This window comes from Ursus arctos, unplaced genomic scaffold (assembly GCF_023065955.2).
Source record: "Ursus arctos isolate Adak ecotype North America unplaced genomic scaffold, UrsArc2.0 scaffold_26, whole genome shotgun sequence".
Taxonomy (NCBI): Eukaryota; Metazoa; Chordata; class Mammalia; order Carnivora; family Ursidae; genus Ursus; species Ursus arctos.
This window is the reverse complement of record NW_026622941.1, coordinates 43,028,034-43,049,536: the sequence shown is the minus strand read 5'-3', so window position 1 is coordinate 43,049,536 and position 21,503 is coordinate 43,028,034. Positions and strand designations below refer to the sequence as shown.

The 21,503-nt window shown below is 55.4% G+C and overlaps 2 protein-coding genes across 2 annotated transcripts; both read right to left on the bottom strand.

Annotated features, from left to right (window-relative positions):
• Positions 1–1,002: 1,002 nt before the first annotated feature.
• HOXC12 (homeobox C12) lies at positions 1,003–4,997 on the bottom strand. Its single transcript, XM_026501699.4, has 2 exons — positions 4,361–4,997; positions 1,003–3,615 (listed from the first exon to the last, which is right to left on the bottom strand). The coding sequence occupies exons 1-2, from the start codon at positions 4,965–4,967 to the stop codon at positions 3,377–3,379; spliced, it is 846 nt and encodes a 281-aa protein (XP_026357484.2). The 5' UTR covers positions 4,968–4,997; the 3' UTR covers positions 1,003–3,376.
• Positions 4,998–13,083: 8,086 nt separating this feature from the next.
• HOXC13 (homeobox C13) lies at positions 13,084–20,980 on the bottom strand. The gene is made up of 2 exons (XM_026501711.4): positions 20,175–20,980; positions 13,084–14,685 (listed from the first exon to the last, which is right to left on the bottom strand). The coding sequence occupies exons 1-2, from the start codon at positions 20,905–20,907 to the stop codon at positions 14,429–14,431; spliced, it is 990 nt and encodes a 329-aa protein (XP_026357496.3). The 5' UTR covers positions 20,908–20,980; the 3' UTR covers positions 13,084–14,428.
• Positions 20,981–21,503: the final 523 nt, after the last annotated feature.

Sequence of the window (21,503 nt, the reverse complement as noted above, 5' to 3'; positions counted from 1 at the left end):
ACAAGCTGTGTGTTAGGAGCAAAATGAGAATGGGATTCAATTTAAATTGGTTAGTTTTTCTAGTTGCAGGAGTAAGGAAAGAAAAGGAGAGAGAGAGAAAGAAAGATTTCAAGGCAGGAGGTGTGGCTTGGACGTTGGGCTCGGTGAGGGCCCCTGCTATTCCAAAGCAGGCCCAAGAGGGTGGAGGGAGAATCTGGAGGAGACTCCATGAGTGGAGCCAGGCTGTGAGAACAGAAAACTCAGGGACCAGAGGCACAAGGGTGGAGACAGAGGGAGGATGTCCCACCCAGAAGGAAGGGGTGAAATGGAGGTGCAGAGGGCTCATGGGCTCGCCAGCCAGAACCCAGACACTGGCTTCCACCTGGGCCTCTCTCTGGCAAGGCCCAGAGGGGGTTGCTGACTGAGAGAGATGAAGCCTATTTCAGCTCCAAGGGGTCTTTAGTTCCTTACAAGCTCATTCTGCAGTGCTCGAAATGTGCTCTCAGAGTGAAGCCATGGGGTTAGACCCTGGGGTTGACGTGTGGTTCCACCAGCCCCTGCCCCATATCCCAGGGCACTCTTGCCATCCCTGCTTCAACCTATTTGAGCCCCTACCCTGGTTTCACTTCTTGGAGATCCTGCAGCTTAGACTTCCTCTTCCTGGCCCTGAAGGTGGTTTCGGCCTCCTCTGGGCTGTCTACATTATTTTTATGGCCCCATGACTCCTCAGATATCCCTCTACACCCCCCCCAATCTTCTATTCCCCAATTTTCTCTCTGCTAGTAATTGCTTGGGACTAGAGACAGCAGCTCATCAACAGATCTTGGTTGCTAGTATATTTTTGTTGTCCCTGCACCAGATTCTGCTTTTATCATTATACATTTATTATTTTTATTATTCACCTGAGCTGGAGACAATCAAGTGGGGGAGCTGCTAGGAATGGGGATCCCATTCTTTCTGGGCAGAGGGGACCATGTGTGGGGACTCAGTTTTAAAATTCTTTCTCAAAAAAAAAATCACATCATCATTCAGTCATGTTTTAATTATTATTATTAATATTAATATGATGAAGCAACTCTGTACAAGGACTATATAAAGGGAAAACGTGCTAAAGACAGACGTTTGACTAGGAGGGCACACTTACAGAAACTTGGGAAGGGCATCTACCCACAGAGACTACACGAGGTACTAGCAAGGGACACAGAGAACAGGACACAGATTGACAGAAAAGCTCACAGAAGTCAAGTTTAAAGCGACAGGAAGAGAATATTGCATATCTTTGTACCCCCACCCCTTTTGGAATGTTCTGGTCTCCTTTCTCTACTAGGCTGTGGGAGTCAGGCTGGAGTGGTGAAGCTTGAATCCAGTACCCCAGAGCCCAAAGGTCACAGGAGGGGCTGCATAAAGGGGGACATGGGTGACCAGGCAAAGGGGAGAATGCCTCATACCCAGGGCCAGCCCATCAGGGATTGTGCAGACAGCTGGAAGGGTGCTGATTTCTGCGAACTTGTCCATAGGTGAAACAAGTTTGTGTCAGTGGGGAAGTGCGTCAGGTGCCCGGTGGGGGATGAGGGCAAGTGATTGTACGGCCACTCTGCAGGGCTGTATTTGGGGACCTGAGGCTGCCTGCTTACAAGTTCAGTCGGGAAAGTGGCCTAGGCTCAGTGGGGATGCTGGGCTCAGCTGTGGCTGCGTTTGCCCGTGCCTCTGCTCAATCCCGTACAGGGACCTGAAGCTGTGTGCTGGTGGGAGAGTGGGCGGCTCTGTAGATTGCCATTCGAGGGTGGGTTAGGGGAGACTTCAGAGGCAGGGAGAATTCCAAGCTAGCAGGCCAGTTCACACTGTGCATGCTGGGCTTAACTCCCATCAGTCCCCTCTTCTCACCTTCTTACTCCTGGCAAGGGTGGGTCAGCAGACAGGGAGGTCCAGGGACTCTCACCAAGAGGGATAAAAAGGGAGGGCAGGAAGGTGCCCTGGGGCTTCTTCACTGCCTCTCTCTCCTAAGCCAGCCTTGATCTATTGGGCTGGGGCTGGGGCCTGAGGTGACTATGAATAAAAGGCCCTGGGCTCAAGAAGCCACTCTGGCTCCCAACCACTTCTGGGGATGTGCCCCTCCTTCTGCTCTGGTCCTTGTACTTGGTGGCTCTGCAGCTCGCCGGCCAGGGGGAGGCGGAGGCAGCAGATCCTGAGACAAAGGGCGACGTTGGGGGGCGGGTGGAGTGGGGCTGGGTAAAAGAGAGAAAGGAGTTGTGTGGGGGGCAGCAGCGCCCCCCTCCTTCATTGTCACCAGCCTGGGAAACCCGGGCTGAGCAGGGGCCTCCGCGGCCGGTAGCCCCTTTAGGGGCAGATTCTCCTCCTGCCTCGTAAATTATGCCGGTCCAGCCTCTGGCCGGCCGTGACCGTGAACGCCAGCGGGGAAGGGAGAATCAGTGGCGGTAGCCTCGGCTGCCAGAAACTCTCCCGGCCAATCAATGCTGGGCTTCGCAGCCTCTGTCACAGCCTCTTGGGCTTCCTGGAGGGCCAGGTGGGGGTCCCTGGGCTGGCTACTAAACCCGAGGCTGCATCCGCTCAGCTCTGATCCCGCGCTTGCGGCTTCCGGTCCGCAGCCGCCTAGGCGGCAGGAAGAGTGGGTGGCAGCACACCTGTGGGCGAATGGGCGGGCAACGCCGGCAGGAGAGGGGACCAGGAGACTTCTCGGGCAGCCTGCCCTAGAGGGGACATAGGCTGAGGATCGCCCTGTCCGCGGCCGGGTCTGCCAAACGCCTGTACCTCCCCCTGTTCTACCTCCCCCTGTTTGGTGTCCAGGCCTGGAGGAACAGACCCCTGTGGACTTGAGCATTCCTGATCACTCTGTTCTCCCAAACCGCACTTCCTTCCCCCTGCCCTCCCAGAGCTACCCTAACCCCTTGCGATCTCTCCGCGGATCCTCCACTCTTGCTTCCTCGTCCCCGTCTCCTAACCCCAACTACTGGGAGTTTTGGGAGCCTTGGTTCCACTGTCCCCACTTTTGCCTACTGCAGGCTGACTTAAGACCACGGAAGGAAAGTGTTGGGGGGGGGGGGCTGGGTTACCTTTCCTCCAGATCCTCAGCCCGAGGCCAAAGGCCCCAGTCCCCCTGCAAACCAGCCCCTCCCCAGCACCTCAGCCCTCCCCGTCCCTACCCCTACCTGCAGCTCTCCTCTCCCTGGCTGGGTTCTTCCCCTCTCTCTGGGACCTGGCAGGGCCTGGGGGGGGGGTGAGTGGGAGGGAACCACAAACAGAACAGACAAGAGGATGTCCAGGGAGTGCCTCCAGAGATGCCCGGCGTTCTAAGCGGGGACTGTGTCCCAGGCAGCGCCCCCTCTTGCTCTCTGCCAAAGACAGGCTCAGTCCGGGGCCGGTGCCCGTGTCTTGCCCCCTAAAAGAAGGAGAGAGCTTGCTCCCTCAACAGAAGTCTTTTCTTTTTCATTCTCCGGTTCTGAAACCAGATCTTGACCTGCTGGTCACTAAGATTCAAGCGGTCTGAGAGTTCCCTCCGGCGCTGCCGTGTGATGAACTCGTTCACCAGAAACTCCCCCTCCAGCTCCGCCAGCTGCAACTTCGAATAGGGCTTGCGCTTCTTCCGGGAGCGGCTGTGGATCGGGTACCAGGGCGCGCCTGGGTGGAGACGAACCGGCAGCGTTGGCCAGAGGACCAAGAGGTGACAAGCCCAATGCCCTCGGTCCTTCCCCAGCCCTTTTCACCTTGGCCTGCCGCCCAATCCCAGGCCCTTGCTCTCCTGTCTCTTCTCCTCTCTTCCACACAGATCCTCATCCCCATCCACTCCCCCGCCTTCATCGTTCTTTTCCCCCTTTCGCTCCTCCTTGCCTCCACAACCCTACCTCCCCTGTAGTATCTCTGACCCTTCTGTGTTCCGATCCCCTCACATCTCCCCAAACCGCTGCTTCTCCCGGATATCCTGGCCCCTTCCTCTCACATCCTCCAGGATGGACACAGGAGCAAGTGGCCAGAGTAAATCGGGTCCACTGGCATTTCTTAAGAGGAAAAATGTAGGAAACGGAGACTGTGCGAAGGTGCAGGGAGAAGCCCTAGAGAGCAGGGACCAAGCTCTCGGTCCCCACCCCCCACCCGAGGCCTGGGGAAGTGTCTGTCAGGATCCCCTTCTCCAGAGCTCCCTGCCCCCTCCAGCCGCAGGTCGGCGAAAAAGGGACTCTCTGCAGTTCTTTTATGGGGATATTTACATGTTTATAGGCGCCCCCCACCCCCCATACTTCTTTTTTAAAGAAGCGCTTCCTTGCCACACATTCTGTCACCCCGGGCGGCCCTAGCTCAGTCCTACACTGCCCGCCCCGGTGAGCGGTCCGGTCCTGAGTATGCCTCGAGAGTGGGCCGGGGTCCTTACCGCTGGCCGAGAGCCCGCCGCCGGGGTTTAAAGGCGATACCAAGCTGCCCGGGTCGCCCGCGCCGGCGCCCTTGTTGCCCTCGTTGAGCAGGGACGAACTGGAGTCGGATTCCAGCGACTGGCACGAGGGCGGGTCGTGCGGGGGTCCCGCGCCCCCGTCGCCCCCGCCGCCGCCTGCCGCGTAGTCGTACTTGAAACCGAGCGCGGGCGGCCCCGACGGCTCCAGCGGCAGCAGCGCTGCCCCCGGCCCGACTCCCGGGCCCGGGTCGCGGCCGCGCTCCTCACGCTTCAGGCCCCCGCCGCCCTCGGCGCACGGCTCGCGGTAGTAACCCTTGCTGTCCTCCACTCGCGCCAGCTCGCACGTGCGGCCGAAGGGCGGGTTGAGCGACACCGGGCTGCCGAGGTAGGGCTGCGGGTAGCCATTGCAGGGCTCCGCCGACGGCCAGGGCAGCGAGCACACGTTGTCGCGGCGCGGGTAGGACAGCGAAGGCAGCCCTGGCAGCTGCGCCCCGGACGCGCGGAAGTTGGGGAAGTAGAACGTGTCTCCCGTGTGGATGTTCACCAGCGGCCCCACAAACCCGGGATTCAGGAGATTATGCTCGCCCATTTCCGCGGGGCCCGACCGGCAGCTTCTACTTTATTGCTATCTGACATTAAACATAGTTAAACCTGCACCGGCCACCCATTGGCCACCCAGCTCACGTGGGCGCCGCCGCCAGGGGGATGGGTGGGGACAGCGAATCCCCCCCACCCCGCACCAACTCCAACTTCCCCCTTCCCCACTCGGGGTTGGGGGGGGGGACAAAACGCGGGGGCAGATTTATTCGCTGGATTCTAGTTTTTTAAAATATCACATAAAACCTAACGCAGAGAGTGAGGCAATCGCCCGACCCGGGGCAAGAGGGAAAAAGCCACACCAAAAATACCCACACTTACGCACTTCTGCACCACGCACACCCCCCCAGATGTATTATCTTCTCGCCAACAGCTGGCCAAGCACAGCCTATCCCTCTGTAATTAGCTCCTTTATTAACTAAAACCGTTGGAATTTACAATATCTCCCCAATAAATTACTATTAGATATTGTGTCATATAAAGTTTACTGGCTGTTTAAGGAGACGGATGAGCCCTTTGGCTCGGGGTTTATTTACAGTAGAGGCGAAGTGGGGATAAGGACAGGTTTCCCTGCCACTGTCTTTCCCAGCCCTGCCCCTGCTCTGCTCCTCTTCCTCAGCTCTTTCTCCTCAGGAATTTTGGGAGACACTTGGGGTCCTCTCCTCTAGGAAAGACTATGGGAGAATTGTTAATGCTGGGTATCCTCCCACCTTGGAGCTGGGAGCCACCCCAACCTCACACTTCCACTCACCGTTAGAAGAAGGATGCAGAAAGGAGGCAGAAGGAGCCAAAAAAACAGGAGGTGTTCAGCTCTATGTGGATCTGACTACCTGCTTTTGAAAATCTGGGGGCCTGAACTCCTCTTGCCTGTGACTTCTGAAGTCAGATGGGCTTTGGGGGGTCTTCCAGAGTCTCCGCAGCAAGAGGCTCTGGGACCCCAGCAGGGCTTGGTTGGCCTGAGAGGCTCGAGACTTCCACTGCAGAAGAGACCCCCACACCCCAGAAGCAGCCCAGCCTGCTGCTGGGACCATCAGATAGCAGCGCCAATGCCAGTAGGTGTGCTGGGAGTGAGGGAGAGGACTCCGGAGAATTATCTTGTTGGGGTTTAAAATTATGTTTATGGTGCTAACCTCAGCAGCTCCTTCTGGAGAAGGCTGAGAACCCAAAGCTGGTCACTGATGAGATTAATCGACATCTGGAAACCACAATCGGATCTCAACCAGGTCCACAGAACACGGATAAGCGGATTAAAGTGAAAACCAAAACAAAGCCTTCAAAACTAGGTGTATTCTATTGGTGTCTAGTAGACAAAATACTCGGATTTCCATTTGATTGTTTCAGGCTCCTATACAATGCACGGCTTTGAGTAATATAAGGTAAAATAGATAGTTAGCAAACGTCTAAATGCAGAAAACACCGGACGATCTAGAGAAATTTGGAGAAACCAAGAGTCCCCACGAGAATATGGCAGGGAAAAAAAAAAAAAAAAACCCATGTAGGTGAAAGTTAAGTATCTGAGAATGAGGCGAAGCTACAAAAGCAGACCGAAGCCGAAGATTCTCATCTCCCTTTTTCTCTCTCTCCTCTGCAGGACGCGGCAGAGAGAAACGCAGATTCTTGGAATTCCACAGCTCGCCGGGCGATTTCATATCCCAAACCAGAACTGCTCCCTCGGACAGAAATGTGTCCGCACGAGCGAGCGTCGCCCTGCCTGGCGCAGCTCAGGGCTCGCAGCGCGGCGCCCGCCCCTCTCCCGCTTCCCCTTCCCCGCCCCGCTGCCGGGCCGCCCGGCCAGGGCCCTCCCGCCCCCAGGAGCCCGCGCCGCGCTCGCCGGGCCCACTTGCCGCAACCGAGGCCGAACGGAGAGATGCTAGCCCCGCGCAGTCACCTCCAGTCAGAGCGGCGCGAGCCGGGGCGCCGAGCAGCGGGCAGGAGACCGCCTGGATTGGCCTTTCTGTGCCTAATTGATTAAGGGGCTGCGCGGCTGCAGAAAGGAGCATCCCTGAGCTGCAAATTCCACGTCACAGCATCTCCAGCATCCTATGCATGGCCTCTTTTTCGAGATGCATTCATGAGCACCACTGAAAATTTAATTTTTAAAAATTTTATTTGGGGGTTATTTTGGTCAGGATAAACAGGGTGTGACTTGAATATTGTTGCTGTTTTCGGTCAGAACACTGCGCCGGCAGCAAGGTCTCCGGGCCTCCGGGCCTCTGGGCTCGGCGGCTATTGTTGGTATGAGGGATGCCGAGCTGAGCCGTGCAGAGTCACCCCTAGTCCTCGTGGGGTACAGGCTTCTTCCCATCCTCTTTTACCTTTCCAGATGACTCCAGTCTCCCAGAAAGGGGACTCCAGGAGCAAGGTCCCAGCCTCTCCCTGGCCCTCTCTAGCCCGAAAACCTGCGGCCCAGAGCCCTGCACGCTGCCCTCTGGCCAGGCCGCCGCGCACACAGAGCAGCGGCCACAGGGCGGCGGATGCAGCGCTGGGGGAACTGAGAATGGAGTGAGGGCTTCCTTCTTCCCGGCGCGCAGTTTCTCCCCGTTCGATTTGGCCCCATCTGGAAAGGGCGTTTCCCCCAGGTGTCCACTGTGTGGACAAGGGCACGCACACGAACCCTTCTTCGGTGAGTGCAGCTGCCCCTGACTTCCTCTCCAGGAGAGCGGCCTGGAACCGTCAGCAACGTTCGCATCCCCGTGTCCCGCTCCTCGAGGCCCACTGTGAGCCTAGGGGTTCTCAGGATCTTGGGGACGACCCAGGCAATCTAAGTGCACCACCGCGGATCCGTCCGCCTTTAAGGCACCCAGCCACACACGCCGCTGAGCCCCTTCCTTCCGCCGGGCTCCCACGAACAGGGCCCCGGAGCGCCGGGCCCAGCCTGGGTCCCCGGGGCCGGCGGGAGGCTCGGGTGCGAAGCTTCAATTTTAAATCCAGCCCCGGCGGGGGCCGCCCGCCAGGAACCAACTGGGGCCCGGGGAGGGGACCGGGAGGGACTCGCAACCCAAAGCACCGGGCAGCCGCGTCTAACCGAGTTTTATCCACCCGCACTTCGCAGCCCACACGCAAAACTAATTGGCCAGACCCAGGCTCTGGAGCTGCTGAGGGCCCTGTGCGCCCACTCTTCCCGCACATTCATCAAATCACCAGGTGGGAAGAGGCGGCCTGCCTGCTGGCCCCTGAGCCGCCGGCCCCCGCTGCAGCTGGCCTGGCGCAACCGTGCCCCGCTCATTAACTCAGGGGTTAATTAAAACTGAAGGCTAGGATGTGGCCCGAGGCTTTCCTTGAAGACCCGAGGCAGCCCTCCTGCCCTGAGCACCCACCAGCTGGCTGCCCCGCCGCCTCTCCCGCGCCTTCTGTCTGTGCCTGCATCCCTCCCGCATCTTCGCGGCCTCTGCGCGGGGCCTCGAGTCCCCGCCGCGCTAGGCCCGGCGGCGGGAGTTCTTTCTAAGGTCCGTGCCCGCTCTGGGGGCAGGGGCCAGGCGACTGCGGGAGGCTCGGGCCACCGCGGAGCGGCTGCGAGCTGCCGGGAGCCGGTTCCCCCGTGGACCCGAGGTCAGAATTATTCCCCGCGGTGCTGCCTTCTCCGCGGTCAGTCGAGAGGCCTCGGCGGCCCAGTTCAAGGTCACTGCCTAGTTTGCAGAAAGAGGTTCTGCCGCGTATGCAAATGAGTCAGGGCCTGGGCCGCGGATGGGGTGTGAATAGGCACCGAGCGGGCGTGGAGAGGGGAGAGGAAGGGCGGCAGATGAGGAAGGTCTGGGCCCCCACCCGAGCCTTCAGACCTCTCTATTTCGTTCTTTTGAGGCAGCTCAGGTTTGGTACAGCCTCTTTGTTGGGTTCAGACAAGGCTGGGGGTGGAGGTAGGGGGGCTCGGTCTCATTTTTCTCTCCTTCACTAACTCCTCCAGGGGTTGGAGCCCACCTGGCTCCCAGCCACCCCTCTGGGTGTCCGGGATTTGAGAGGAAGATTGGGAGACCCCTTCTCCAGGTGCTGCTTTCTAGGCATCTGCAGCCTGGGGCGGGGAGGGGGCGGTGCATTAGAGGAACCTGGGGTGAGGGGCCCAGTCAGGCTTTCAGGCTCACACAAGCGGCCTGCGGTCAGCAGCGACCTTACCTCCTCCACCCCTTCTGCGGCATCTCTGGGGCCCCTCCCTCCACAAGACCCCAGCCTGACTGCCACTCCGGAAATGGGAAGGGGGGGGTGTCCCAGGCGGCAACATCTGGGAGGCCATCTCTCCACCTCTCACCTGAACATCCCTACATGGGCCCTCTTCCCCCATTTTCTCTGTCCTTTCAGCGCACTAACAGTTAACAGGTTTCGCGGCTCTGACACTTTCCCCCTCCGCCAGCAGAGGATCTCCTCCGCCTAGTAAATTACTGAGTGTTGGGAAAGGTGTGGGGACCGAGTTAAAAAAAAAAACAAAAAACACACCACTCTCATCAAACGCCACACCCACAGCCGCCTGCACCGTATCCGGGAGCCCGGGGCCTGGTCTCGGCGACCTCGAAGCTCGGTATGGGGTGAGGACTACCCGAGTGCCCTCTGCCCCACAGCCAGCGGCTCGCTGTGACCATGGCCTCTGGCCAGGCCTAGCACTGGGGAGACGCTGAGATCTGCTCGGGGTCTACTCTGCCTAGCCTCCACAGCTTCCCAAATCCAAGCCCCCAGTCCCCGGGGCGGGGGGCGCGGGGGGCCTGGGGTGGGGGCCATCGCCTGGCGCGTGGGGGTGGGAGGAGGTGCTGTTAACCTCGAGGCTGGGCTGGGAGAGCGGGGGTCTACTTACCTCTGGAGACAGAAGAGGTTCAGAAGGGTGCGGGGCGGGGTTTCTCAGCCTCTAGAAACCTTCTGGGTGCCCCCTCCCCAGGGCCGCCGCAGGCCCAGCCTCGGTATCCGAGGAGGGCGGGGCGCAGGAGGCGGAGGGAGCGGCCAGCGGTAGGCGCGCGGGAGCCGAGTTGCCGAACATCTCTGGAGAGGCCGCCTTTTATGGGCGTTATTAGCGCCCCTGTCTAGACTGGAGACGACACCTCCTCTGTGTGTAAACAGAGGCGGCGGGCTCTGGCGGGAAGGGGGATGGCGCGTCCAGGGGGCGAGCGGCCCTCCACTGCTCTGGCCACCGGAAGATCAAGGCCTTTTCCACCCTGCCCCCCTTCCCTGTGCTCCCTGTGATGTCAAGGTCAGAAAGATCTAGTCACGGTCAAGGCTAAAAGAGGAAGAGCCTGGTTGGTTGCGCAAAGGCTCTGGCCCCCTCCTCCTCCCAGAAGCCCCTCGCTCCCCAGGGCCCCTCAATCCTCCACCAGCTCAGGTCTGGATACACATCGGCCGAAACCAGCACCAGGAGCTTTTTGAGGGGTGGGCTCCCGACACCAGCCACGTCGGGCACAGGTGGATCCTGGGGGGGGGGGGAGCTTGCTTTTGAATTGGGGGACCTGCCGCAGGGTTCCCAGCTCCAATCCTCTGAGAGATGGAGAATGTCCCAGGGCCGCCCCCGCCTCACACCACACTGGCCCGTGGATCAGCCTCAGGAGCAGAGGGTTTGGAGACAGTCGTGGAGGGATCTCCCTGGGAACTGCTGGCCTTGCTCCTGCAGGTGGGTTCTTAGCTGTGGGACTACAGGCTGAAAGGCCCGGTCTGCTGGCCTAGGTCTGGGGACGAAGATGGGGGTGGGGAAGGGTTTCCCCCCAAGCCCAGGAAAGGATCTGAGCCTTCCCTGGCAGCTTGGTAGAGTGACCTCTAGATGGAGAGTCCTGTGGGGCTCCAGCCCAGCCAAGTCCCTCGGTCCCCGCCTGGGGAGGGGGGGCGTGGGGAGCAGGGAGTGCCGCTGGATTATGAGACCGATCACAGGAGCCCCAGTCCCAGGGGACAGAGATTGTCTGTTTCCAGGGGCAGCCTCTGTGCTCTCAGCCCTTCACACCTCTTGTACCCCCTGCACCCTCACACAGAGTGGAGCCCCATTCTCACATGAGCACTAGGAGATTGGCCTTGGAAAGAAAGGCTTCTTACAGATTTGAGTGAAGAAAACTAAACATGCGCTACACCCTGAGATGACAACATTCCTACTTATAGGCTTGTACGCACACGGGAAAATCTCCACTGGTCAAAACTCTCCCCCACACACACACATACACGCGCACACGCACACGGGCGTGCACTTGCTCACATACACCTTCACAGGAATGCCTCGCAGACTCCCCCGAGAGAATGCCAGCTCTTGGAGGAAGGAAAGGTAAGGGACCCACACAATCAGGAAGAGAATAATATGTGTTCCCAGTGTTCCCATCTTTGCCTCCCGAGAGTACACACTCGCACGATACCTGTCTCGCACAGGAGTTTCCATTCTCACGCTTGCTTACTCTTATGGGAGAGGCGTCTCCAAAATCGATCCAGACATGATAATTCTCCAGAACACATTCAGGCATATTTAACCCAGTGTAAGAGACAGTCCTAAACACCCCGGGCACACCGGGGCTCCCGGGGACTCAGAGGGACTGCCGTCTTTGCCTGGGTTTTCCCAATGCAACCCCAATGAGCCTTCATGAGCCTTCTCCTTTTTTCCATCGCCCCCTTCTGGGGCTTTAGGGAGGGTCCCTCTGTGTGGGAAGAGTCGCTCATTAGACTCTCTGTGAGTTTGTGTGCAGAAGTAGAGGGATCCCTTGGAGAACTCTAGACTTCTCTTTCCCTACAGTCTCCAACTTCCACTGTATCGACAGTTGTCATGGGAAAAAGCCAGTGTATCTGCAAGTCAAGAGGGATGGGGACCCATATCAAGAGAGCCCCAGGCTTCTTGTCTGCTCAATTCCCTTTTCTGACACACACATTTAATTTTCAACTCTTTCCATTTCAGGAGAGACTCAGGGTTTTGGGAAGAGGTTAAGGTGGCAAGTGGTGAGAGAAGGGAAGATGGAATTAAAAATGAACCTTATTGCTGGGAGCTTCACCTATATCCCCTGAACCCCCACTTCCCAGCATGTGATTCTTTGATAGTTAAGCCAGAGTTGAAGTGGAGTAGAGTCAGACTGGCGGCCCCATCAGTAGCAGAGCCTCTATAGAGGATAAATTCTTCAGGCTCTTTGTCTCTCTCTGACTCCATGGTGTGTGTGTGTGTGTGTGTGTGTGTGTGTGTGTGTGTGTTTCACCCCCAGAAACATTTATTTAAATAAAATTGTAAGAACCTCAGCCGTCAGACAAAGGGAGACCGGAGAGCTCTGATTTCCAACCCAATGCCTCCAGTCTTTCTGTGTCTCAGGAGAGGAAAAATATTATATATAAATAAAAATTGCTGCAGTAAAGATTTAATCTGAGATAACATTGTTTTAGGCTATATTGCTTTTTAAAAGTCTCTTAACCTGACAACTTAACGATCTCATTAACTCCGCCAGATAGGGAGATAGGTACGGACGGACACGACAGGGAAAACAAATTAATGGCAGAGTCTACACGGCTCCTGACGGCCTAGAAGACTGTGATCCCCAGGAATGCTGGGGGAAAAAACGTGGGGTTGCCTTATGACCTGGGGGGCCAAGGGGTCCTAGTGGCCTGACACCTCTGCATGAACTGATGGGGAAGAAAAGAGAGCAGCCTAGGAGCACTGAGCTCCCAGCCACCCCCAGCAGGACAGGCTGTGCAGACCCCCTCCCAGCCCCAGCCCTGAACTGGCTGGAGGGGTTGCGGACCCTCTGGTGGGCAGTGCCCCGGAAGCCCAAGATTAGCTCCCCACCGCGGGGGGCCACCGCTACCACCACAGCATCCAGCTCTGGCTGGGTGCTTCCTCCTCAGCTTCTAAACCATTAACTGAAGTCCACGACCACGGGCAGCGTACTTTTCTCACCCACCTGCTTCCGGGCCTTCCCAGTCGCTGATTACACCCTTCTCCCCCCAACACACACTCATCTATTCCGAAGGAGTTTTCTCCTATCTAGATCCCATCAACAACCCAAATAACCCAAATAACTCACTTTAAAAAACATGAGTGGAACAAAATATGAGTTTGAAATGTACCCCCCTGGGGTGCTGTCTACACTCCTCCCCTCGCCCACTCTGGCTGAGTTGGGGCAGCGAAGAAGACGCCGATGAGCCAGTGGACAGAAGGGTCTGCAGAAGGAATCTGAGTAATAAAATCAAGGCAAAAAAAAAAAAAGATTTTATTTTAAAAACAGGTTTGTGGGTTTTTTTCCTTTTTGCATTCAGTACATTGTCATTCAGACATCACAATACTATATACAGATACACGACATTTTAAAAAAGCCTATTTCTGATGCACATTTCAAAAGAACACTGTTTTGTAACGCACCAGTGGGAAGGGAGAAGGTGCGGGACCTCCCCCTCCGCCGCAGGTTGGCCTCTGAGGAGGGTATGTTAGCCAGCGTGTACATTAGCCGGTTAATTGGGGGCTGGCTATCTTGGCCTCCTGGAAGAAAACTGCTTTCCTCTAGACGATCAGTAAAAGTGAAAGTGTGAGGCTCTCTCCTCAGCGATTGCCTCCACGGAGAGGCAACTGGACGGGGGCTCTGCTGGGACCCACGCTCCATCCCCTTGGAAGAGGAGTTTGTCCTTTCCTTAGAAAAATGTTCTGCTTCTGTACCTGGCCTGATCCCCAGTAGAGAGAGGGACGGAGGTGGGGGGGGGGGAGAGAGAGAGAGAGAGAGAGAGAGAGAGATATTTAGCAGCGTGGTTGGAGTTTCCATTCTCCTTGGATTTCTGCACGTTGACTGAGACAGCAGCAGAGAGGAGGAAGTGGGGCAAAGTTGGCTCCAGAGAAATTCAGTTTCCGGGTTGAGGTGGGGGTAGGCAGCTCCTCCACCAATTCCAGCTTTTGTTGAAACAGGAAGGAAAGAACACCTATGCGCCGTCCATACTCCAATCACGATGCCAGATCCCTAACAATTATCATTAATATTAACGCGACTTTTAAAATATGCACAGAAAATCTTAACTGGGAAGTCTTGCCTAACTAAGGAGTGTGGGAGGGACAGGGAACAGGAAGAGGAACTGGAAGGATGGTGAGAGCTCACCAGGTCCTGCCCCGGGGCCCCACCCTCGGAGGGTCATCAACCTGCCTGGGCAAAGGATGAGGCAAGAGTGGGGTCATTCGGGTTCCCCAACCCTGCTTTGGTTGGAATGATCGGGCTCTTTGCCCCCTACCACTCAGCTTTCTGGCAAGGCGAGGGATGAGGGCGAAGGGGAGTGGAGGCCGTCAGCCTTCCTCCCACAGCCCACCCAGATCCACCGCCAAAGCTCCTGAGGCCTGGTGGGTCCCGTCTGCATGGGGCTGGGGGTTGAGGATGGGGTGGGGAGTAGGGGGCTGCCGAGCGCGCCCTCTGATCCTCTCTGCCTCCCGCGGCGCAGTCACTCTTTCTTGTTAACATTAAATATTCGTCTGCACCGGGGAAGTGTCCTTCGTTGGGTTCGGTAATGGTACAAAGCGGCAACATAAATAGACGGGGCGGGTGGCCGGTTGGGCGGTCAGGTCGAGTGGAGATGAGGCGCTTTGGATTTGCTGACCACTTTCTTCTCTTTGACCCGTCGGTTCTGGAACCAGATGGTGACCTGGCGCTCAGAGAGGTTCGTGGTGGCAGAGATGCGCCGGCGCTTCTCTTTGGTGATGAACTTGCTGGCAGCGTACTCCTTCTCTAGCTCCTTCAGCTGCACCTTTGTGTAGGGCACGCGTTTCTTGCGCCCGCGCCGGTAGCTGCTCACCTCGGGCTGCAGGGGAACCACGTCTGGGGGGAGAAAGAAGCCGGGCGGCAGGAAGTGAGTCTCGTGCCTGGACCCTGGCGCGACCGGGCTGTGCGCCCCAGGCTGCTCCACGGAGTGGGCTCGAGGTTCCAGCAGGGGCTCTAAGGGACAGACAAATTGCCCCCTGATCCTTTGCGCCTCTGTTACTAGCAAGGCCATGACTAAGGCGAGGCCCTGGATGTGTTGCCTCGGGTGAAAACTTTAAAAGAGGGGGAGCCAGACACTGGGGAATCGAGATAGGTAACATTTTAATGCAATGTTTAAAAAATCAGAATGAATGCAAAAAAAATTAATGATAAACAAAATAACAAATTTTAAATAAACATGGGACCAGTAGTACTGATTTTTCCTTTTGCCTCAGGCTCCAATACCGCTCTGCACAGCATTTGTTATTAGAATCCTGTACTCTTAAAAGGGTCCCTACAAATTCCACCCTGGTCTGAGGGCCTAGAGGATTGCAAATATTCAGGAAAATTCCTCCTTCCAGCAGTTAGGTCACTTGGGCAGCTATTAGCGTAAACTGTGTCCCATTATCAGGGGAAGGTGTTCTGTTGTATGTTTGAGGGAGGGCATGGCAGGAAGGGAGAGAGCTTCAGTGGGCACAGAACACCAAGTGGGGCCTCATGCCTTGGTCACTGCTTCTGCCCTAGGAATCTGAGACCTATACTAACAGATAGAGAAGAAAAGTGTCCAGGGGATGCCAGCCTGCTTGGGAGCCAATCACTCTAGGCAGGCGCCAATGTAGTGAGCCACTTAACATTCAAGTTGAGAGATCCTGGATGGGAGATGTAGGGGATCGGGCCCTGGACGTAGAATCCATGCCCCAGGGGCTGCCCACCAAAGGAGGCACTAGGAGAGCCCTTCTGGGGTTAAACCCAGCGGTTTACATAAGTCTTCTACAAAAAGAATTCAGTGCCTTTTCTTGCTCCCTCCCCCCAAATACCCACTCACCAAAACAGAGCAAATTCTGCTCCAACCCCCTCTCCTCTCCATTTCTCCAAAGCTGAGAGAAACTGTCTCCATCGCATACAGGAACCCTAGCCACCCTAAATACCTTGTTATCCCAACCGCTACTAGGTCAATTTCTTTATGCTGTGTGAATTTCACAGGAACTCAGAACAATATATGTCACTTACATCCCCCTTCCGTTCCACACTCACCTCTGTTAATAAAAAGGTCATTGCCAGGGTTTCAAGGTTGAAGCGGGGAATTAGGGGGATTATCTGAATAATTCACCCCTCAATTTTTAAAAATATAATTTTTATAATTTTTAGACTCCTTTAGGCAGAAACTAATGATGAGGAGTGAATATTTGGGGTTCCCCCTCATTCTCACTGCCCTCTGGAAGTGGACAGGCAGTCCAGAACACAGGCACAAAGCTCTTCCTGAAACGCTTGTTCTCACCCCACCCTCATAAAACACCTTCCCTACACCCATTCCCACTGGGTCTGCTCTCACCCAGGAATACTTGTCTATACAGGCTGGAAAGAGAAGAGGTCACAATCGAATGCAGTAGGAAATTAAGTGCTCGGAGGAATATGTGAAAGAGGGGTTTCCAGTGGCCTGGCTTGGCTGTCTTCATGATGACAAGTTCTCAGGAAAATTGTGGGGCTTGTCACTTTTCTCTGCCTGTGTAGGAACAGGCCAAGGTTTAAAAAAAAATCTGAAAAACAAAACAGCTTCACTTTAACAGAGAAGATCCTTTAGGTTAAAAAGAATTTTTTGTACAAGATAATTTTGTAAAAATTTCTCAGTTCTCAAGTTTGTTTTACTCCTACAGATGTAACTATGATTCAGGAGATTGATAATTCCGGGAAAAGAGTAAAACAAAGAGGGTAAGTACTGTTACCATGAGGCGTTTGGTGGTGTTTCTTTTCTTTTCTTTTTTTTTAAATTTAAATCCTCAGAACATTTTTTCAGGCTTATTTTATTAAACCCAATTTACAAGATGAGGAATCTGAAGCTCAGAGTGGGTAAAATAACTAAAGTGGCAGAGCCAGATTTTAAACCAAGATTTTTCTGATTCGACATAATGACACTGTCAGTCCTAAAATGGAAATAGGCTCCTCTTCCCTGGAGAGCTAAATGAGATAAAGTGGGTTTTGGTTCCAGAATTAACCAGCTAATTGTCCCTGACTTTTCATCTTACTTTCTGGAAATGCTCACAGTTACCTACCCAATTCTGGATCATCTAAACCCCAACTCTAAATTTCCAATGAGGTTTAATCAACACAATCCTTAAAAATCGGTTTTAAAGAGCAGCTACCTGGACTAAACTGGCTATTTTTCTCTATAGGACGCTAAGGATTGACTTGCCAAAGTTCTTACTGGATCTGACCAAAATGTTGGTTGTTTTGGCCTCTTGGGAAAATACCTTTTAGTCTTGCCTTTTCAAAGAAGCTTCCTTTCATTGTCTGCTGTCTTGCCTGGGAAGGAATTAGGATCTACAGATATGGAAACATCTGGAAGCTCAGACCTCGAGTTGTGTCTATACTGCCTAAAGTAAGTAGGGGACTTGGTTATTAATTTTACAATCAAACCTTCTCTAACATCCCTCCAGACACACATACACACATAAACCCCTTCATACCTGGGGACCTAATAGACACCTTTGAGAAGTGAAGAAAAATCAGATCAGTTATCAGCTGTCACCTTCTCTTGGGGTCCTGTGGATAGGTTCCCACTGCCCACTTGCTCTTGACCACTTACTCCTACAACAGGGCTCTGCGCTCTGAAGAGGACTTTGTCCAGCTAGAAATCCTAGCTGCTCTTCTCAGCCATAATCCAAAGGCTTGTCAGTAGGGACTTCCAGTATGGCCCAAAGAACCCACTATTTCATTCTATTGCTCTCCCCCAATCTTATCTGACTCTGTCTCTCCCTGCCCAACCCCCCACCCCCATGTTCTGATTCTCTCTTAGAATTTCTGCTGATTCTCTCTTGGAATTTTTGTGTCTCTCTGTAAAAAAGAAAAAAAAAAGTGCCTACACTCATCATAGGAAGGGGGGAAAAAGCAATGAAACAAGGGTCTGTATAATTGGGGGAGGGAAGAAGCCACAACAGATCTTGGCCCTAATTATCTGGATCTTTCTGAACAATTGCCTCCATATCCCACAGCAGCCCAGACTGCCATAGTGAGGTTTCTCAGAGCCAGAGGCGCTAAAGAGAGACAGTAGTGTTTATGCCCAGATGCTGCCGGAACAAACCACAATTGCATAGACAGAGTTATCTGGAAATCTCACTACTTCTAAAAGATCTCTGTGTGGGTAGAAAGATGGAGGGTGTCTGAAGGTAAGTTCTTTTTCATCTGCTTTTTGCCTGGACGTCTGCACTCACTGAGATATAACAGCCCGAGTCTGTTTCCACACAGGGAGTGTGAGCTTATAGCTGCTGAGGCAGTGGGTTTTATATCCATTTCCACGCAGTAATTTGCAAGTATAGTAAATCTCAATTGGGCTGTATTTTTTTTATTTCAAAGATATTTTTCTCTAGGAGGCTATGATCGAAAAGTGTTTATTTTTAGCAGGTTTCTTTTTTCCCTGGGAATCTTTAAGATGTTCATTTTGCTCAAGGATATTTCTGAGCTGGTTTCCAATCCTTCACCGCCACCTCGCTTCACATGCATACACAGCGATGCCAGCGCAGCTCCTTTTCGTCACCTCTCCACACTAAACCCATTGTCCATTGCTCTAGACCTATGCCTCTGCCCACAGTGGGCGAGGTGGGCATCTGCTCCCCTGCCCTTCGGCCCCTTAGCATGGCCTACCGGCTCCCCCTGCTTCAGGAATTCCTGCCTGAGCCCTGTGTCCTAAAGAGTTTTCCGTTTGGGTGAGATGGTGGAGTAAAGGGCCATCTATCTATAATACCTTACTGTATACTTACATGTGAATTGTCTGTCTTCTAGAAATGCATTATCATGTGTTTCCTATTAGGAGGCTGATAACAGAAATTATTATATAAAATATTATTGCCAATTCAGAACAGGTAATGCATGATACCATGTACTAAAATTCTATCATCCTGGCAGCCAGAAATGGGGTGCCTAGTGTGGGTCCCACCCTGATATTCAGTTGTATTATACTAAGTAATCTCATATTTGCAAGAATGTTATCTTCTACACTTTCTAATATCAGTCAGTGATTTTTCACCATCTGCTCTTGCTCCAATCCCGCCTGCAAAGGAATTTCAGGCCCACCCTTAGGAGGTCTTCAGATCTCTAATTCCCAGTGAAAATGTCCCTGGACTCACATGTAGAGCTGGGGGGCCCTCTGGATAGTATGGAGAGACATCTATGGCTTCCATGCCACCCCCCCCCCGCCCCCAGGATTCCTGTAGGCATTAGTACGGAGCCAGTCAGCCCTCTCCCACCTGGCTCTGCTTACAGCCAGAGCAGACTCAGGCTTTGGATTTGCAATTTCTCAGCCCTGTGATGAATCCAAAGCTCCTGATAGTGATTTTGACAAACCTGGGACTGATCTTTCTCCCCTGGGGAATGGTGGGGATTGCAGGATCCCCTCTGGTTCAGAAACAGCCTCAGTTGGAACAGGAACAGGACATCGGTGAATTCTGCTCCCCCCCCCCCCATACACAGGCAAAGACCTAGAGGTCCCTAGCTTGGGCCTGGATCCCAGATGTATCCAGAACAGGTCTTCAGTCCCTCACTTCTCATCCTCATTCCCCTTTTTCTGTGTTTGAGGCATAGAACTCTCTCCCTGACATTTGGGGGAGTTGGCAGTGGGAACACCCACAGGATTTGAGCTCAGGATACCAGAGAGGCAAAGAAAATTTTATAACCCAGGAGAGGGATACAAACCCCCTTCTCGCCACATCCTTTCCAGAGATTTTAGTTCTGCTCCTTTAAGGATCAGAAAATTCGTGGCCGAATTCTTAAAATAAATTAAGAAAAGAAAATATTCTGCATTTCTTTGGACCCGGCAAATTAGATCCCTATTCAAACAACAACAACAACAACAAAAACCTATCTAGTGCTTGAACGATCTTGAAAATTCAGGCAAGATTGTTCTTTTTTTTCCCCCCTCAATTATTCGGTGGGTTGAGGCTTTTGTCCTGGTGGTTTCGGATTCCAAAGCACCCAAAACCCACCCCACCCCCATTCCTGGCTGGAAGCGGGCTTCGGGGGCCAAAAGCCGCGCGAGAGACTAGAGCGGGCTGGGGGAGGAGGAGGCGAGCTCCCGACTCGAGCCGAGCCGGCAGCCCGGCGCTCGGGCGCCTGTGATTGCTTCACTCTCGGCCGGGCAGCTCCGGGGAACGTGTCGGAGCAGATTTCTTCCCCGGCGCATTCCTCAGCGCAGCTCGCCCGGCCGGCTCCAGCTGCAGCCCAGCAGAGCCGGCGCGCCGGGGCCAGACGGCGGGGGTGGCTGAGGCGCGGAGCCCCGGGGCAGGCAGGGCGGGGAGGGGTCCCTGGCTGCTGCTGCTGCGGCGGCGGCGGCGGCGGCGCTCGCGCCCCTTCCTTACCTGGAAAGGGAGACTTCCAGAGGTGAGCGGACTGCGACTGCTCCTTGGAGCAATACACCTGACTGTCCCAGCCGTTGGAGAGAGCCCAATGCTGGTAGCCTTCGACGGGGATGAGCGCGTCGTGACGCGGCTCCGGGTGCCCGCTGATCCCAGGCACCACCGACACGTCCAGGTAGCCGGGCATCGCCTGGTAGGAGCTGGCGAAGCTGGGGTAGAAGGCGAACTCCTTGGCCCTGGAGGACAGGTCATCACCGGGCAGGGCGCCCGACGGCTCCGGGTATTTATCGCCCGGGTGGTAGGCGCAAGGCTTTTGCTGCAGGTTCACGTTGTGCGACAGGCGGCAGCCGTAGTAGCTGCCACCGAACGGGTAGCCGTAGCCCAGGGTGGCGCTGGACGAAGTGGGGGGCGCCGGCGGTGGGGCGCACTGGCGCGCCGCCTCCGGGGCCGGGATGTCCGTGTAGACGGCACCCTGTGGGGCGCCCAGGGGAGCCGGCGGGCGGCCCAGCACGGGGTGTGGAAGCAGGTCGCGGCAGTGGCTGGCCGGGCAGCTGCTGCCCAGCCCGTCCATGCTGGGGGCTTTGCCGGGGCTCGCTCCGCTGCAGCCGCCCCCCGCGCCGCCCGCGCCGCCGCCTCCCCCGCCGCCGCCTCCGCTGCCGCTCTCCGCCGCGCTGTCCTCATAGACGTACATAAGGCTCTCCGGCCAGCGCGGATGCAAGAGCAGCGAAGTCGTCATGACATGATCTGCTCGAGCTTTTTAAAAACTCCACTTGCCAGAGGCAGCGAGCTGGGAAGACACCTCGCTCCCTTTTCCCCTCCCCCATCCCTCCTCCCTTCCCTCTTCTCCCCTCCCCTCCTCCTGGTGCTTCCACCTACCTCCCTACATTCCCTCTACGCATGCGGAGACACTTCATTAAGAAATCCGCCGGCTCCCGCCCGGCTCCCCTAGGCACCCCTCCCGCGCCCACGTGACGCGGCCAACGCACGTGACTCCGGGGCCCGGTCTCCAGGTGTTCCCACCCCTCGCTGTGGGGCGGGGCAAAAGGAAACAAGTCTCTGCTGATTGGCTCTCGGAAGGGGCAAAGAAGGGGGAGCTGCGAGATTTAAAGGGACAGGGCAACGCCCCCCCCCCAGCAGGCGGGAGGGAGGGAGAGGGAGGAGGGGGAGGCTGAATTTGGCCGACTCAAAGGGGTCTGGAGAGACTCGGACTGTTCCTGGGCGCCTCCCTCTAGATTTAGGTTTAGGTTGGCTATGGGGGAGACTGAGCCTTACCCAAAAAAAACGGTCGCTGTGACTGGATTGGGGTTGGGGCTAAGGGTTGGGGAGAAACTG